General features: G+C 42.1%; 1 protein-coding gene across 5 annotated transcripts in view; it reads right to left on the bottom strand.

Moving 5' to 3' along the window:
* Positions 1–19,900, bottom strand: part of BAZ2A (bromodomain adjacent to zinc finger domain 2A) — a 74,941-nt gene that overhangs the window by 31,622 nt on the left and 23,419 nt on the right. For all 5 annotated transcript variants that reach the window (XM_081936139.1, XM_081936136.1, XM_081936137.1 and 2 more), the window contains exons 2-5: positions 10,945–11,082; positions 7,630–8,172; positions 6,776–6,940; positions 4,264–4,485 (exon numbers count right to left, since the gene is read on the bottom strand). In XM_081936139.1, coding sequence (XP_081792265.1) covers positions 4,264–4,485; positions 6,776–6,940; positions 7,630–8,172; positions 10,945–11,080 — 1,066 coding nt within the window. In that variant the 5' untranslated portion in view covers positions 11,081–11,082. The remainder of the gene's footprint in view (positions 1–4,263; positions 4,486–6,775; positions 6,941–7,629; positions 8,173–10,944; positions 11,083–19,900) is intronic.

Consider the following 19,900-nt stretch of genomic DNA (forward strand, 5'->3'; position numbering starts at 1 on the left):
GCGGATGTAGACGCCACTCCGAGTGGTCAACTGTGGATCTGCTCAGCCAGTCCGCCTGGGTGTTGCTCGTGCCCGAGATGTGCTCCGCCTGAAGAGAAAGGAGATACCTCTCCGCCCATCGACCCCAGAGCTCCGCCTCCTTCATCAGGGATCTGGAGCGCGTTCCCCCCTGTCGATTGATGTGCGCCTTGGTGGCGACATTGTCTGTCATGATGCGCACGTGGTGGCCCTGAACGGTGCTCTGGAAGCGCTTCAGCGCAAGCCTGACTGCCCTCAGCTCCAGCCAGTTGATGCTGTGAGCGGCTTCGGAAGGGGACCACCTGCCCTGTGCGAGCTGGTTGTGGCAGTGGGCCCCCCAACCGAACAGCCTGGCATCCGTTGTGATGGTGAGCCTGACTGGCTCCTTGAATGGCGACCCCTTTAACAGGGCCGGAGACAACCACCACTTAGAGAGCGACGTACCTCTGCTGGAACTGGAATCAGTCTTGTTGAGCTGCTTTCGTTTGTTCTTTGATATGGAAGCAGGAGCCACTGAAGGGGACGGGAGTGAAGTCTCGCCCAAGGCACGATTGACAGGCACGAGATCATCTTGCCGAGGAGCTGTGAGAGCTGAACCACCTTGACTAGACGTGACTGCTGCACCTGAACGACCATCTCCCGAAGGCTGGCCACCCTTTCCGGGGACAGGGATACCGTGCCCGAGGTGGTGTCGATGACGGCCCCTAGATGCTTCAGTCTGGTCGTGGGAACGAGATGACTTTTTTCCAGGTTGATGGTGAACCCGTGGTCCCGGAGGTAATGGAGGCCCGCGTAAGAGAACCTCAGGAACTTGCGGTGGGCTTTGCGGATAGGGATGTGGAGGTAGGCCTCTTTGAGGTCTATGGACGTTAGTATATCGCCTGGCCTGATGCCCCCAAGACGGACTGGAGGGACTGCATCTTGAACCTGCGATATGTCACGTGGTGATTGAACCTCTTTAGATCTAATATCCCCCTCCACCCTCCTGAGTTTTTGGGGACCAGAAACAGGATGGAGTAAAACCCTCCTCCTTCCTGGCCTGCTGGGACAGGTTCTATGGCCCTGATCTCCTTGAGGTGCCTTATCTCCTGTTCCATGAGGGATCTTTTGACTAACCCTGAGGGAACTGGACGCCGGATGAAGTGGCGGGGAGGGGGGGACCAGAATTCTAAAGTGAGACCCATGCGGACCGTTTGAAGAACCCACTGGTCCGACGTGGTCTGCTCCCATTTGGCGTGGAACAACTGCAACCGCCCTCCTATGGAAGCTGACCTGTGATGGTCATTTATACCTCCTAAAGGGTCGGGAGCCGGAGCCCCCCCGAAATGGCCGCTTGGAGAAGGGCTGCTGGCGACCTCTGTCTCGAAAGGACTGACGGTCCTGAGACCGCTCACCCTGCTGGGGATACGCCCGATGATAGGGGGCGGAGCTGGTGGAGGGCTCATTGTTCCGAAAGGCCTCCCTCCTGTAAGAGCCAGGACCTTTACGATCAGGCTTTTTGGTGACTGATGGCATCACTTTCTTTTTGTCCTTGTTTTCCACAAGGACTGGATCAAGGACCTCACCAAACAGCTTGTCCCCTTTAAAGGGGGCAGTAACAAGCTTCCATTTGGAGCGCATATCCACATTCCAGTGCCTAAGCCACAGGAGGCGTCTGGAAGTAACATTAGACGCTAGGGCACGCGAGGCAAACTTAGCAGCATTCAGAGTGGCATCAGCAGTGTACTCTGTGGCTGCCATGATTTTATTGATATCCTGCCTGACTTTAACGTCCTTGGCAGGTATCTTCCTCAACAACTGCCTCAGCCACAGGAGAGCCGCCCTGGAGAAAAAGGAGGCTGAAGCGGAGGACTTAATGGCCCATGCAGCTGCCTGATGGGTCTTGTGACAAGCAGTTTCGGTTCTCTTGTCCTCAGCCTTGAGCCCCTCCAACAGGTCAGGAGGGAGCACAGAAGAGGAGGTAAGAGCCGCTACAGGGGGATCGATAGGAGGGAGCTTGAGCAGCTCCTCCAGGCTGGCATCCACCGTATATAGCTTCTTGTCATGGCTGCTGGGGGTAGCCATGGTAGCTGGCTGCGCCCACTGTCTTTGAACTAAATTGAGGAACATCTTGGGTACAGGAACTATTTCCTGGACCGAAATGGGTTCCTCAAAGAGATCCCCAGATAGATCATCAGGGTCTACAACCACCTGAGCTGGGGGGGTGGACCCCTTCTTCCTCCCAGTCTGACTCATCGGAGGCCACTGAAGAATGCAGGGACGGAGGTGGAAGGCTAGGAGTCATCTCTCTGGAATCCTCCTGGGGTTGCAAATGGTGGGTCTTGCGAGTGCGCTTGCCACCTTTTCGCATGCCTGCCTCAATGCCCTGGGAAATGGCCCTGTTAATTATTTCCTGCATTTCAGTGGATAGGTTAGGCCCTTGGGCCTCAATGGGGCGAACCCTTTGAGTGGGCCCGGGGATCGGCTGTTGAGGGGCTAAGGGCCCCATTGGAGCTGGTCCCTCCTCCATATCGGAGGGACAGGCAAAGAGATCAGCCTGATCAGCCATGGAATGGCCTGGAGAAGTTGCCATGGCCAAGGAATCCCCTTCCTCTTCACTATCAGAAATGGGGCCTCCCTGGGCTGGAGGAATTTCCCTGGAGGGCTCCCCAGGAGACACCGAAAGGGAAGATTGGGCCTGCTGTTGGGCTTTGGAAAACTGTTTTTCTAAGGCCTTCTGTCGCCTTAATGCATCTTTGTCTAGGCCTGAGCCCTGCTTGGGGCCATGCCTGGAGTAAGGCTTACTCCCTCTAATGGCCTCCCTGGCAGCTTTCCCGGTCTGTCTTACAGGGGCTCTGGAAGAGACACCCTCAGAAGTCTCAGGGACCTGATCTGCCATGGTAACAATCACTGGTTGGGGCAGTAGGGGGATGGGAAAACCACCACTCACCACCTCCAGAAAGCCCACCGCAGCACGATGCTCCTGAGGAGACAGAGAAACTGCAAGGCCTGAAGTAGCTTGGAATTTCTTAGGCGCGAGCAGAATTCGCTCCCAGCGCCTGCAGGAGAGTAAAGGAGGCGACCCAGCAGGCCACGATCCCACGCCGCTATCACTTGCTTGGATTGGGGCCCAGGTCGCCGGTCACACCGGGCAAGTCTGACTCCACGCGGCTCCTGCAAAGAGCCAGGCACCAGGCAGCTGCGGCAAAAAACTTTTAAAAGTAAAGCCGGAAGATTGCGCAATCCAAAATGGCGGCCGGAACTCACCGGAGCTTTGCGCGCCAAATTTAAAGAGGGAAGAAGCCAAAATGGCTGCCCTGGAAGCCCACGCAGCAATTTGACTTGCTAGAAGCACAAATTGCAACGGAGGGCTTCCAGTGGGAATCGGCCCCCAGTAGGGGTGCCCCAACAGCGCTGGCGTCGGCACTCCGACCCACGCGCTTCCCCCAACAGCTGCCTGCGGCTTCTAGGAGCCAGAGCAAAGCCCCGGACTCCAGGAGAGCCGAAAGGGTGAGAAAAACCCAATTAAAAAGGGAAAAAAACAAACTTAAATTTAAACTCACCAGCCTGCTCTAAAAATCCTTAAATATACTGTTTTAAAAAATTATTCTTCCTCTGGAGAGTCCAAGGAATCAATCTTAGAACTGGAGAAAATCTTAAAGCGCGTCTACTGGGCTAGCTGAATTGAAAAAATCTGAGGAGAGTTGGCACCAGAGGCGTGGCTTAAAGTTTTCAATTCAGTTCTGGGCAGATTGGCTGTGTTTAACCCTTCTTTGGACTCTCCAGAGCAGCGCCCTGGAAAACAACATAGTCCTTTGTATCTACTCAGGATTAATATGCAGTATTATCTTCTCTTCTACATACTGTTAGAGAAGGATTTTCTACAAAATGTAAACTTCCACCTGCATAAAATAGCTACCGAGGATTCAGTTATGCAGCTATATATTGTATGAGGTATTTCAATATATACTTTCTAAAGTTCTATACAGTTAAATTTGATTTGTCTCCCTCTAACTAAATTTCTAACCACACCAAGTTTTTAATTGATCTGCATATTTGCTGAGTTCTTTCTCATTTACAGTGTTAAGATATTTTTCTTTGTCCCCTATAATTGCCAAAATAAATTAGCTTCACCTCCCTCAGAACTATACAATTTATTATTTGGAAATGTGTACCTCTAGATCCCACAACTCCTTTTAAAAGTACTGAGCAAAAGTTATTTGAAGACAAGAGAACTGTTTGGACCAATGGATAGGTCTTGCTTACCTTGCAAAACTGACTCTCCAAGAACAGGAGGCAAACTGGCACTTCCAAAAAGAGAGGTATCAGGCTGACTGTCATCTGCCAATAGGCTGAAGGAGTCAGAGTGGTTGAGAGAGGGACTGCCAGGACAATCTAGGGCAGAAATGTCAGGAGGGTCCTCCAGCGGAGACTTGCCACTCACAAGTTCAGATGTATCCATTTCATACAAGTCTCCTGTCCCTGGGTCTACAAACCATACATTTGTAAAGTTCTTACACTGTTGTTTCAAAATAACAATTTAATCCCAACAATAAGTCTTTGCATTACTATCCATAATTAAAACACTAAATATACACAGTGCTCTTTGCACTTCTCTATGTAATTAGACTAGTCTTTAGATATGCTGTAACAAAGAAACATTTAATGATATTTTAAATAAATTTCTTGGTCATTTTTAAGAAAACAGACTGCCACTTGCTTGGGGCTTAACATCCAAATCATTTGTTACACTGACTTCCAAATCCGAGCCCTTGTACATCTTTTAAAAATCCATTTTAGGAAAGGAAAAAAGCTGAGTCAGACAGAAAAATATGCCTGTTAATAGCAACATTTAGATCTGTTTTTACTGCTTACATCTACAAGACATATAAGCAAAGAACACAGTAGTTACGATGTTGGACTAGGAACTGGGAAACTGCCATTTCTGGTTCTCCCTTAGGCATGAAAGCTAGCTGGGTGACTTTGGGACACTCATTCTCTCTCAGCCCAGACCCGGTCACTGGGTTGTTGTTGTGGGAAAAACAAAACATGGGAATATTATGTATGCCATTTTGAATTGGACAAAATAAACTTAGGATATAAATCTAGTAATAAATAAGCAGAATGTACAGAACGGTTGGACAATATAGTTGGAGGAAGAGGCATTCAAGTTGTTGGGTTGGAACTCATATATCCCACATACCCACTGATATACGCATGCCCTCTTTATTTATTTACTCACTTAAAAACACTACTCCAAACATTTCTTTCTCCCTGGTCCTTCTTTCTCCCACTGATCCCACATTACTGAAACTAAAAGCAACTATTGGAACTAGAGATCATTTAGACATAAACTGTAGGGAGAAATCAGAACTGACCATTAATGTTTTGCCTTGTAAATCTATCCAGTTGCCTCCATCATGGTATTGGTCTTTTTTGATGTTTATAATTAAATTGTAAAACTGGATGTTAAATCCATAAGCATTGAATCAAGCCCCTAACACAATACGTAATATAACTGAACCATAAATTCACGAAGGAACTGCCTCTACCATCAGTAAAATGCTTGCTTAAGCCTCTAGCCATGAACAACAATAAGACAGGAAAGAACAAAGTAACAGGATTGCAAGGGCAGCGGGGGTGTTGTTTGTTGTTTTGTATATTGCTGATTAGGGCTAAAATAAGTGTTTACATTTACAAGAATGCTGCTGCTGGAGAAGCTGCACAATGACAACAATAGCAAATGTTTATATGGGAGCTACATCTGGGCAAGATAAAGTTTTCTTCATTGTCATTAGTTGTAAGGCCTTAAGAGAACCTTTGGTCAACAAAATAGTTCCCACAAGGGTAGCCATGCTAGTCCTTTACAGAAAGATTAAAGTCACTGTGCTTCTTAAAAGTTAACCCAGTTTACAATGGAATAACCTTTTATGTCTCACAGCTTATTCCCACCATTTCCTGCGAAGTGCATGGAATACTGTGACAATTGTAAAACATGGGCTACCCAGATCTCTGCAAAAGAACTCTTGCATTTTGAATAGTAAAGACAGGGAAATTTCACCATAGCTTGCATAACAAATTGCACTTGCTTAAATTCTCTCATTTATTTAGGTATGTGGCAGGGGTGGGTTTCAATTTTTTTTACTACCGGTTCGGTGGGCTTTTCGTCCTCCCTAGCCCCCAGGAACACTCTGCAGGCTTCAACAGGGCTGGGAGAAGGGAAAAACGCCCCCGTTTTTGTGAAAAACAAGGCATTTTTTCGCAAAAACAGGGGCATTTTCCCTTTCCCCCAGCCCTGCTGAAGCCTGCTAAGTGCTTCTGGAGACTGGGAGAAGGGAAAAATGCCTCCACCCACCTCTCACTCAACCTGCTGCTCAACCTCCCGCCTACCTTCACCCAAAGCCTCGCACCGCACCAGGAGGCTGAAGTTGGAATTCTTCCCCCCCCCCCCGGTTGCGTACCTTGGCAACAGGAGTTTCTCTCTGCCTCCTTTTCCAGCCAAAAAACATGCCGACAAGGCCAGTGGTGACTGAGGGAACCTGTTCAGGGTCGTGGCCAGACTGCCATTACTACTGGTTCAGAAAGGTCCGCCAGATTTTTACTACCTATTCGGGTGAACCGGACCGAATAGGTAGGAACCCACCTCTAGTATGTGGACACCTTATATTTTTAAATATTTTTTTCACTCTATAAGGACATCCTTTCTAAGATTTGGAAGAAACACCTCTCAAATTGTATAGATATAAAAATGCAAAGATGAAAAATTTCATCCACTTACCTCTGTCTAGTGACTCAAAAGGCTCCAAAGAGTCTTCCAGAGGAGGAGGGATCCGAGAAGCATCTTCAAGGCAACCAGCTCCAGCATCAGGTTCCAAGACAGAGGCCTCTTGGCTAAGAGGCTCAACCACTGGAGAAGAACCATTGTAGCCACATATTTTCAACTCTACAGGAAATATTATTATTAAAAATGTCACATTTCTAAATTGTGATTTTAAAAATTATCTTTCACTTCGGGACTTGAGAAAACTTTAAAAAATAAGCAGAATCTCACAGCAAACACACACACGTCATTTTAAATTAATCAAAGAACTTTTCATTCCTTATCTCAGTAATTCTAACCCTATGGTTTCATCTGCCTGGAAAAGATACTTTATCCATTCATGTCATGGTACTTAACAAAACAATAAGAGAACTGGCAGATCCTTGCCCCAAGCTCAATAACCTGCAATATAGATTTAATAGAAGGCCATAGTCCTTGGTAAACCATGTCACTCGTCCAAACTTGGAAAACCAATATATTACAGCAATCTGACTGTTGGTAGTCCATAACTACAGTAAAGAACCAAACATTGGGAATTACTATTGTGAGAAGACATATTTCAAAACCACACAGATGCCAAGGTAGATATTCTACTACTGTACTTAAGTGTAGGAGGCACAGCCATTTATTTCTAGAAAATTTAAAAAATAATTAGAAGTGGCAGATATTGAGATTTTAACAGTAAGTAAGATTTGTACAGTACCTACAGCTTGAATTGGAATTAATCATAAGGTATCACTGGGCTTATGAGAAGTCAAATTTCATCATGTCCATTCTGAATAAAAATTCTGAGGACCATTTGTGAATTATACCTGGCTGTGCGTTTTCCAGCTCCATACTGCCCAACAATCTGGTGCCATTTTCTGAAACCGCAGATGGTGGTTCTTTTGCAGCCTCTTCATTGCCTGGCTCATCCTGCTGTGGTGAGAAGTCCTGATTCCCTGAAGCAAGCATGGGAGAAGGCTGAGATGACGTGTAGAAGCTGGAAGGGCCATTTTGTAGGATTTCAAAGTTCTGATCATCAGGGAAAGAGTCATAGAGCTCTGCTGAGTCAAAATTTAATCCCATGGTCCCTGGGGTACCGTTGGCCCAGAACTCTTGCCCACTGCTTCCCCTCAGACTGATGCTATGTCCAGGTGAGTTCTGCCGATTGTTCTCAACAGTGCCATTCAATGGGTATTGGGAGAACAGTGGACCATCTTTGAGATTGTTGCCATTGCCAGAGGGATACTGGGAATAATTCCACAGATAGTCATAGGGATGATGGAGGTGAGAGTTGTTTGAGGAACGGGTCCCTGAAGTACTAGCATGAGATACAGTAGTTAGGCCATTAACATTCATGTCTCCATTTAAACCTGCCACAAGGAAAAAGAAAGACAGAACAAATACTAAGAGCTAGTTTGGTCATCATCAAAGTTGATACCAGGCAGAAATTTAAAAAACTCAAAGAAGCAGTGCAATATCTGAAGATTGCAGAGACCCGGCCCACAGAATCACTAAGAGTCGGAATGGATAATATCACCATCAGTTTGGTGCAGTAGTTAAGGTGCTGGCCTAGAAACCAGGAGACTGTAAATTCTAGTCCGGCTGGGCAGGACTAGACTAGGACTTGGGCCACTCAGTCTCTCTCTCAGCCCAACTCACCTCACAGGGTTGTTGTGGGGAAAGCAGGAGAAGGAAGAAGTAGTTCTGTATGTTCACCATCTTGAGTTATTTATGAAGTAATAAAGCTGGTATTAAAAAGATCTAATGAATCAATAAAAAATAAATGCTAGGAACAGTGACTAAGAGAAAGATTATCTTCTTTTAGACCTGCCTTCTTTTGAAAAGTACAACCAGCAAAATAATAAAGCTGAATACTCTGCTCCATTAATGCAAGTCAACATCCTCGCACATTTTCTCAGCCCACATCATTTTCTGACTATTTCCAACTCCATCCTTCAATTTCTCCCACTACACAGAGTTGCTTGAAGACATTAAAAAAATGCATGGGTGCAACTGTATTTTCATTATTTCTTTTTATACTGCATTTTGAATCACAGCCATATTCCATGCATTTCTGGCTCAATTGACTTTCTGCTACAAATATGCTTATCCCTGCAATGTACACCACAAAAGGGAAAAAAAAAGTTTCCCCACTTCTGTCACACAAGGAGCAGTCACAGAGGGTACTTTATCTACTTTTATTTTGCATTAAATTTTAAGGGTGGGAGTTGTTGCTGAAAAAGAAGTATAGCATAACAAAGGATGTAGGTAAGGAGAAGAGTGATGAAGGCAAAGAGAAGGAAAAAAAATATTCCATATGATTTGGGAAGAGGAAGAATAAGCACTCTCTTTTTATGTCATGTTCTAATTTCCAAAGATTTGACACATTCTATGTCATGGTTTTGAGGATAATCATGAATGATAAAATACTTATGAAGTCTCCTGCTCTATGCAGTCAATGGAATTGTTTCAGTATGAGAAAAGCTGTTTTTTATGTTCTACCATTTTTCCTTTAACAATTTATCCATAAACTGAATGGCTTCAAGGATTGTGCTGATTTTTATTATATAGGTCGTCCTTGACGTGATCATAATTGAGCCCAGTGTCATATATCATGGTGGACATTAAGAGGATCATCACATGATCACACACAGTTTTACAACCATTTTGGTGGCAGTCGTTAAGCAAATGCCATGGTTAAGTCAACCTATTTTCTTCAATGGGCATTTTTTGCCATAAGTTAAACGCGAATGCTGGAAATCGGGGTGGGTGGGTGGGAACCCCACAAATCAGTCATGTGACTGTGGAAAATTGCAACAGCCACAAATTTGAGCCAGTTGCCAAGTGCCCAAAATGTAATAATGTGACCATGAGTGAGGCTGCACCATTGGGGATTGTTTACCTTTTAGCAACAAGGCAAAACAATAGCAGCAATGTTTCTAAACCTTTCAAAATAATGTGAAGTTTAACGTATGCTGAAGGAAAATTACATTTGATTAACAATTTTAGATTTCTATTCATAGCAAGGTGATTACCTTTAGAGGTTCACTAGACAGCCTTGTTAGGTTATTGTTTCAGAGATATTTCCTTACCTAACACTTGCAAATCCCCTCCTCACCATGTCATCCTTGTATCCTGACACATCCTCCACAACATGCATCCCACACACACTGCCCCCTGTGCAATTTCTCAAAACCTTGCACAATGTCCCCAACCCGCACTGTGCCTCTCGTAAACCCACTTGTATTTCTGCAACCAACATGGCTCCTCCTCCCCACAGGGAGGTATGCAGGGATATTGTATAGATCAGGAAGAATGCACAAGGATTCATGAGAGACGACCCACATATTAGGAAGGGCACATGGGGTAGATGGGAGATGGAGTGGAGAGGGCACAGGGGTGCAGAATGGGTTCATGTCCTGGATAAGTACAGAGGGACTGGGGAAGTTGCAAAGATGGGGGAGACTTAACCAAGCAACTTGAGACCTTCCCTGCCAGCTTCCCCATTGCCAACACTCCCTGCCAGCTTTCCATAAGAAAATATTTTTCTTGTGGAGGTGGCAGAAGTGTTTCCAATCATGATTGAGTTTATACTTTCGGCTTGCTTCCCCATTGTCTTGTGAGAAAGAATAGTGGAAATAACATCATGTAACATGGCTGACTGGCAACAGTGTGGCAGTGTTGAAGCAGTCACTTTCCCAAATGTCATTCCTAGGGAAGTAATGGGTCCCAACTTACTTGAGGCAGTTTGGTTCAAAAATTATTAACCCTATGATGCACCATTTTTCTCAATTGAAAATTTCAGGCAGACACAAGATATTTTGTGGTATATAGATATTTTCAACATAAACTAAAAAAAAAACCATTTTCTCCACTAATAATAAAATATGAAAGCTCAGACTTTGTATGCCAACTCTGCTATCTCGATGGATGTAAGGATACACAAAATCTTTCTTTTACTGAATTATCCATCTCTATTAAGACCTGCTGAACCTCACATTTCATTGCAAAGTAATAAAGTAATAATTCCGTACACAGAGAACTATATACCATAAAGGGAAGAGCTGATAGCATTGTATAATCAAGGGTCAAGTCTACTATTAATATCACAGCAACGGCCAAGTCCATTGGTCTTCACTTACTTTTGCCTTGTTGGGGGAAGTTCATAGGAGATCCATTTGTGTAGATATTGTCCCCTGAGGAAGGAGCAGGTTTCAGTCCTGAGGCAGCAGGTGAAGAGGGAAGGCCAGTGAAATTAAAATGGTTGTTTGCTTCCATTTCTAAAATAAAAAGACATTCAAGAAAGACTTAAAGGTAATACAAAAATGCATTTTAAGTGTGCATAGGTAAACTGCATATGCCACCTAGCTGATGAATGGGAACTACAGTATGTTGGTTTCCATGGTAAATTAGAGATTTGAAACCTTAACTTTCATAAAATTACAGGAGCATACCTGGGGTAAAACTGAGTTTTGGTAGAACATTTGGCATACCAGCCGAAGTCTGCCAAAAATGATTGATATTGTACTGTACATAGAGTTAGCAATCAATGGAGCATGTGGCACTGGTGACCTAGTGTACACCCTCTCTGCCTTACTAAAAAAAAATACATTAGATTGAAAACCCAATTGACAAAAGCTGACAGGCAGGCAGAAATCAATTACGGTATCTATGCATTTGTCTGGATGATAAACACCTGGAATGAGTTTTAAATAAGTTTTCTCTTCTTGTTTCATGCCTTTTATATAGTTCACCTATTGTTGCTTATTGCTATTGTATGCTTTTATTAATGTTGCTTCTCCTTGAAAAATTATGCAGGTAGTCCTCAACTTATGACTGGTCACATAGCAACTGTTCTATGTTATCATAAGCCCCCCCCCCCAAAGGTACTTATGATCTGGTCCCAAAGTTCCAACGGCTGCCCTGGTCACATGACTATATTTCGGGTGCTCGGCAACCAATTGTATTTACAGCAACATGTCTGTGATTTATTCCCGCCCCCCAAATCAGCACTTATTTTGCGGTTTGGCAAAAATACCCCATAACAAAAATGGGTTCATTTAATGACTAGTGTTCACTTAAGGATTGTTGCAAAAAAAGTTGCAAAATGGGGTCAGTCATGTGGGTGCTCCCTTTATGACCATCACAACCTACGACCATAATGGGGTGGCTCCACTACTGTTGTAAGTCCTTGACTTACCTATAACAGTTGTAAAATGTGGTAAATTAATAATGATTCAAATTTACAACCTGTACTCAATCAAAAGGAGGACTAGGGGAGACATGATAGCAGTGTTCCAATATCTCAGGGGTTGCCACAAAGAAGAGGGAGTCAAACTATTCTCCAAGGCACCTGAGGACAGAACAAGAAGCAATGGGTGGAAACTAATCAAGGAGAGAAGCAACTTAGAACTGAGGAGAAACTTCCTGACAGTTAGAACAATTAATCAGTGGAACAGCTTCCCTCCAGAAGTTGTGAATGCCCCAACACTGGAAGTCTTTAAGAAGATGTTGGATAGCCATCTGTCTGAAACGGTATAGGGTTTCCTGCCTAGGCATGGGGTTGGACTAGAAGATTTCCAAGGTCCCTTCCAACTCTACTATTGTATTATTGTATAAAACCCTACAAGCACATGTTCGCAATTTGGGCAATTCTATCCAGCTGATGTAGGATTTTCCCGCCTCCTGTATCTTAAGAGGAAAATGTTTCAACTAGGAATGAAAGCAAACCTGGCTGCAGTTCAGTCTGCCAACAGAGGCAATCCTCGGCTTATGTTCATTAGTTCTACAACTGTTAAAGGTTGCAGCAGCGCTGAAAAAATTCCAGCCATTGCATCCCCATGGTAATGTGATCAAGATCTAAGTGTTGGGGTAGCAATTACAATGTTCTAGTGCAGTGGTGGCGAACCTATGGCACGTGTGCCAGAGATGGCATGCAGAGCCCTCTGTGTGGGCACACCCGCTGTCGCCCCAGCTCGTTTCGGATCTTGCACTAGTATATGCCAATCATCTTACAAGCCCTTTCACGGCCTCTGCTAACCCTCCTGCGCTTTCTAACACCCCACCCCCTTGCAGCCTTCCCATATGCTCCTTAACTAGGACTCCTGCCTCTTCCCCCATAAAAATCAGCAAGTCCTTGGGTTACAATGGCTACCAGCCTGCTGGGATTTCTGTCAGTAAGTGATGCATGTACATGTAGTCGTCACTTACCATATACAACTGGAACCAGCAGTTCACTATCACTAATCAACATGGTCACTAAACGAAAAATAATGTGACTGTGCTGGACTCATGCCACTTTCACTCCCATTGTTATGTAAATCACCATTGTCATTAGGTGAGATATCATGTGACAATGACTTCCAATTTCACCTCATTGTTCTCCATTAATTATGCTTATTGAAACCCAGTTATGAAGTTCACAAATGGCAATCACATGACTATGGGACACCGTAATGCCTGTAAATGCGTACCAGTTGCAAAATGCCTGAATTGCAATTATGTGATTGTGGAATGCTACACTGGCTATAATTGTGATGATTAGTTGCAATGCCTTTTGTTTCCAACCATAACTCTGAATGGTTGCTAAACAAGGCTATCACAAAGCGAGGACTACCGCTGTCTGTAAAGTTAACTGTCAAGAACTGATTCTTATTACTATTTTGCAAGACGAAAAAGAAAGAAACTAGAATGAAAAATCGATGACATAGCAGTAGCACTTAGACTTATATACCACTTCACAGTGATTTCCAGCCCCCTCTAAGTGGTTTACAGAGTCAGCATATTAGAATTAGAAGGAATAGTTAAGAAATGCAACTAGACTTGAGGATAAATATAAACATTTTCAAATTTCCTGCCAAAATTGTATTTCTACATATAAAATTAATCTTATTTCTTGTGATGGGTTGCCATTTATGCAAAGTAAATCAGCCTCAATTTCATATAAAAGATTGTGGGTGATTTTCTTCAAAAATTAATTCTCAAGAACTTAAAATGTTAGCAATGAGTTTTTAACTTGTCCTATGGCACAATAAAGATGGTTTATTGGAAAATCTCTCTTCATCCTCCACAAGAAGCTCAGCTAGAAAAATGCTTTCAGTGGCTCCTTTGGAATTTAGTTGTGTCTGTAGGATAATTTTGTGAGGGTTTCCATGGATTGTTTGGGTTTCTACAGCAAGGCCATCTGATTAACTGCTCCTAGAAGTAGACTTACAGTAAATTCTAAACAAGCCACAAACAGCAATAACCAGCAGAATTTCCAGCAATTTCTCTATGATCTGACAAGTACATTGGGTAGGTTTCCCAATAAGCTATTTTTATAGGTTACAAATCATCTTAACCATGCTTAATAATTAATTTGAGAGTCAATGAAAAGACTGGATAATCCCAGAAAGTAAGAAGAAACTCAACCAGAAAAGGATGCATTTGGTGAGGGTGACAGCTATATTCTGAATCTAACAGCAACTTTTATTTATTTACACACACACACACACACACACACATACACACACACACACACACACACTGGCCTTGTTGTATTCGGGTCTTTTCCCGTGTAAGATTGAGATTGTCTTGGCAACGTTTTGGCGAGGTCTCACTCGCCACACCAGCCTGAAGATATATATATATATCACACAAATAAACTAAGAACATGTCATGAATGAAGTACATACACACACGTGTGTGTATTTCATTCATGACATATTGTTAGTTTATTTTAGAATTTGAACAACCAAAATGTGCAAAATAGACAAAAAAGCAAGTCCTGTTTCTCAATTGCTTATTCAAATAACAGAGAATCTATATAAAAACATATCGCCACCCCCCTTTCTCTGTGTGTGTCTGTATGTGCATAATTGCTCTGCTGCTATATTTACATGGTATTTGTTAGAAAACAATGCTTTCAATCTATCCGTGATTGCTAAAAGTTGAAAACAACTTGATGGCACATTATCATTATCGTTATCACACTCTGGAAACCCACTATTATTTAAAAGAAACTGTCAGGGGTTATTTAGGGGGAGAGCATTCCTTAATGTGGGGGCCATTATAGAGAAGCACCTATGTCTGATTTTTACATCCAAATATCATAGCAATTACTAACAGAATTCCCAGCAATTTCTTTCAGGATATTTTTAGTAGACAGATTGATTCTAGCAGCAGAAAGTGCAGAAACAGTAATGCTACCTAAGTTTTAGGAGTCTCACAATCATTCTCTCTAATCTAGTAAATCATTTGTTTGTGAGTTCTTCTTTTCAAGATAACAACAAATTCCTTATTGGAACAGCTGAAAGCACCACATGAATTATTTTAATCATAAGCTCAGGATTCTAATAGAAGATATAGGTATTGCTTGCTTGATATGCAGATCAGTGGCCATCGAGATTTCTTTAAGAGACAGTAGACTGGGGTTTCATGCAGATAGTGGCCCAGATGATTTTCATATATTGAGCATAAACTGGTTTGATATATGTTAGTGACCATCATTGAGAATGAACTGATACTAATTTGGAGAAAGCCACTGGATAGAACTATGCAGACTGACAATTCAGAGATATTATAAAGCAAAGAAGCTTTCAGGACTGCAAGCTGGAAAGTAATTTTGGGTTCCAATGCTGGCAAAACACATTTCTACCACATGTGATTCAGAGGCAAACTATTACATATTGTTTGTTTTGTTCCAAGAATTTTAGGAGTAATAATAGGAGTACAGTACACTGTATTTCCCCCTAAGACAAAGGGAACGGCAAACAAGGCCATCTGTTGTGGAAACATTTATGCCTCACCTTTTAATATTCTCAAATAAAAGCTCTTGTACCAAAAAGATACTGTTGGTAGCAATAAGGAAAATAGAATATACTGTGACCCAAATATATAAAAATGAAAGTGCAAACTATCTCAAAAATATGGGGATAAAGGACCAACTATTCTAGATTGAATTGATACAAAATATTGTTCTTGTTGCTGAATGATGAGTGAAAACTATACATAGGAAAACCTGGGATTTTCTCTTTAGGAATGTGCATTTCTTTTGACAAGCAGATTCCATATCCATTCCAATTCTACCGGTAGAAGGCACTGAAAATCACCTGCACATAGTTAAGTACATGAAAAAAAAGCACAATTTTAAGTGTCCTTATCCTCAGGCACAATTTTATGAGACTTATACACTCACAAGCATAAGAAGAAGGGAAAGAGATAGGTGATTGAAAAGAGGGACAATTTTAAAGGGAGAAAACACAAAAAAATGTAGAGAATATTATAGATTTTTCCTTGCCAACCTGAAATCTATTTATGTGATTGATCTGGTCTAAATAACTATTCCTTCGTAATTTCAATAAATCTCACACCAGAGAGCTTTTCTCTCACACACAAATACAACCTTTTATTCCTGCAATGTCAGGTCAAGCTCTATCATCTAAACTAGTAAGTTCTATAACTGCAAAGAAAAAGGGAAAAGGGCAGCAGCTAGAAAGAACACAGGAAATATCATTTCCCCATATCTTCCAAGGCTATTAAGGGAATCCTATGCCATTTACTGCTTCCCCTTCAAAAAAACAAAGGATGATATCCCAACAAGTGTCCAGAATCATAACATTGCTTTGAATACCCCTTTAAGGGCTAAGGTATCAGGAGAAAAAACAGCTGCTGTTCCAGCAGAGAGATAAGCTGGGCTGGACTTGAGTTGAAGGGAGGTACTAGGAAAGCATTGTAATTAAAGGGGAAGGCAGAATGGCTTGCTATAAAAAAAAGGCCAAGCAAAGTGGTTGAATTAATTGTAGTCAACAAGGGGGGGGGGAGTTTAAATGGGACGGATATGGTTAAACTGAAACACTGGGATAATGTTGAGCAGCTGGTAAGTTAAAGAGGCTTCATTTATATCAAAACTATATTTCTTTTATGACACTGTAACAGCGCATGTTTAAATAAAAGCTCAGGGACAGTTGTTTCCAAGAAAAGTTTTTTTTCGTTACATATTTAAAACTTCTTTATAAACAAGGTGTTGTCCAGGTTTTCCCCTCTTTACATCTTCTAAAGGTACGGTTATTTCCATGTGAAGACGGAATGGCATTTGCAAAGTAACTTAGGTGAGGCATAGTCTTATGAAGGAATTGCATTTTCTATTCTTGATTACCCTTTAAGAAATGATTTATGAACTTTATATAATCCTGCACATCCTCAAAGAAACAAGGAATCATGTGCCTAAAAACTGGAGAATTCCTGATTTAAGTAGTGTGAACTTATTTATTGAGGCTTTCCTTGTATAAGGAAAATCCCAGATACATTAATGGAAAGTCAAAACTTTCTAAAAAGTAATAACCAGTTATGTGCAGTGGAAGGCAATTTACCAGTAATGCAACACCAAAAATGAAAAAGTACAAAAAGAACAATTTTTAGGCAACAACTGTTCTCAGCCACTATGAACTACAAAACCTCTTTATTTAACTGGATCCTTTAAAGTAAGGGTGTCAAACGTGCTTAAATCCAGCCTGCAGGGCCAGCCTGGGAATATCAAAGGACTGGCCCGTGGTGCTTCTGCCACCAAAAACAGGCCTCCAGCACCACTCTGCCAGCAAAAAACGGGCCTCAGGAGGCCCATTTTTGACTGGCAGAGTGCTGCAAGAGGCCACGGAGGTTGAAAACGGTGCTGGGGGGCAATGCGCAGCCCCCCCTGCTCCATTTTGGCTGGTAAAGTGCTGCAGAAGGGGTCCGTCCATCTCCCCCCCCCCACTGGCCCACAAAAGAACTACAATGCCGATCCAGCCCTCGAAGAAATCCAGTTTGATATCCCTTCTTTAAAGATGGATGTCTTTTTTGTAACCTGGGGCTTCCTTTTTGTTATTGTTGTTACTAGATGGAGCAAGGAGCAAGATTTTGTTAGGTGTAAAGAATCAGGACCATTCATACAGTTGCAGCATAGAAAATTTATTCAAAGTTTAGATAGGAATCTAGTCAACTAATAGTCAGCACTAAATTGGGGAACTCAAGAGGGGCTGGACTTGGATCTCTTGCGGCAATTCAACAACTCTAAACTGATGGTTTGTTTAACTCCACTCCCAGTTTTGCCTGCTGTTCTACAGATTTCAAGCCCATTTTTTTTACTCTCCAAGATTTGGAATTTCCCAACTTGGGTTTTGGGGGGAGTTTAAAAGTTTAAGGCACCTGGTTTATTTGTCTTTATTTTTCAGAAGTTTGAAGAAGAAATAAGAGGATCCATTCTTTTAGATTTCATACTAACCAATAGGCTTGAGCAGTGAGAACTTTGGAAGGAAGTAATGTAATCTTCTGTTTCAGAACATTACAGAAACAAATTGAAACCTAGTCATCTATTTAGTCAATTTCAAAAGCTTAGAGAAGTACTAGATAGGATTTTAGGATTCATCAAGAGAAGTCCTTTGGTGAAAGAGAGCACAGAATGGTTGGTAACTCAAAAATAAAATATTAAAGTACATCACACACCAGTTTAATGAGTACTATTAAAAAAGAAAAGAAATTTGGAAAACGGAAGGTGAACGTAATAAGGAAAGTGTGGACCGACAAAGATGAAAGGGGCTAGGGGGGGAGAAATGGTTTACAAATTAGTATCAAGATCCATCCTGACAATCTGAAACACTAAGTAGACGACAGTAAGATGAACTTCAACAAAACCAGAGGCATCATTATAGGATGGGAGAATACCATACTATGTAGCAGAGCATGTGCAAATCTACATGCAATTCTGGATTGCATCAACAGTGGACCAGACTGTCTAGAATATTATGTTCAAATTTTAGGAAGAACACTAACAAACTGGAATATATTAAGAACTGCACAATCAAAACAATAGGATGTTTGAAAAGTGAGCATATAAGGAACAGTTCATATGGTTAGCCTAGAGAAAAGTGCAAATTTTTCAGTTATAAAAAAGCCTCTTATATAGAAGACAGGACAAAATTGTTCAAAGTTTTTCAAGAAGACAAGAAATGGGTCTAAATTATAAGGATATTTTGGTTGGACCCCAGGAAAAAATTTCCTAAGTATTCAACAGCGGAAGAGATTGGAGATAATAGATTCTTCTACACTGGAAGTGTTTAAACAGAGGCTGCATGGCCACCAGTCAAGGATGCTATCTATACTCCTGTATAGGACAAAGGTCGGCAACCTTCATCTGCGTAGGAGTCAGAGGCCTTGCTGCTGCCACTGCTGTTTCTTCCTCCTTTTCTGCCTCACAGTTCACTCTAACTAGCATCAGGCATGGGACCTGTTGCTCCACCTGTGCTAGGGCAGCTGGTGATACTGTCATCAAACTGGTTGTCCAAGGTGGTGAACTGTCACAGGAACAGCCAAATGGATAGCTGCTCTTCCCTTCTCTCTTGTGCGCTGGGGAAAATATTTCTATTTGGGACTATAGACAATTTGATTTCATGTGGCAGTCGCATCTGGCCAATGAACCATAGATTCCAATCCTTGGGATACAGGATTGATGAGTAAGACTTTCAACCTTATGATTTGAACTTCCTGCAAAAAAAAATCACTCCACAAAGCTACAAAGAAGATCATATGGGTCCTTCCATCTCTATTTAAAAACATGGCTCAACTTAATTTTAAAAAATAGGAGTTTCTTTCATTTATAGCATACACAAATTTATCGTTGTTAATAAAATAATTCTATAAGTATTTGCCTCACAAAACCACTTCTCTTCAAAACGTTTAGTGAAAACAAATAACCAGGAATGGTTTACTAGCAACTATAAGAAAATCGCTTATTCTGGACTAGTATTTTCTAAATCAGTAGCATGCATACCATTGATGATATACAGAAATAATGCAACTCCCCTCCACAAATATTTGATAAGCCAGATAGAAAAGAAGGGCAGAGCTGCCATTTTCCAGTCAAGCGGCAAATGAAAAAGAACTAAGCATTCTGGCCAAACCAGACTGAGAAGTTTGGGCTTAGGAGCAAAGCAAAGTGAAATAAAATAATTCTGTGCTACCTCTCATTTGGATTTTTGTTAGGGCATAAGGGACTTTACTTTACTTTATTTAGATTTCTAGAAGGGAAGACTATTCTAACATTGCTTCAGTGACATTTCATTATTATTAGTGCACAATTATGGT

This window comes from Natrix helvetica, assembly GCF_964273705.1.
Source record: "Natrix helvetica genome assembly, chromosome: 1".
NCBI lineage: Eukaryota > Metazoa > Chordata > Lepidosauria > Squamata > Natricidae > Natrix > Natrix helvetica.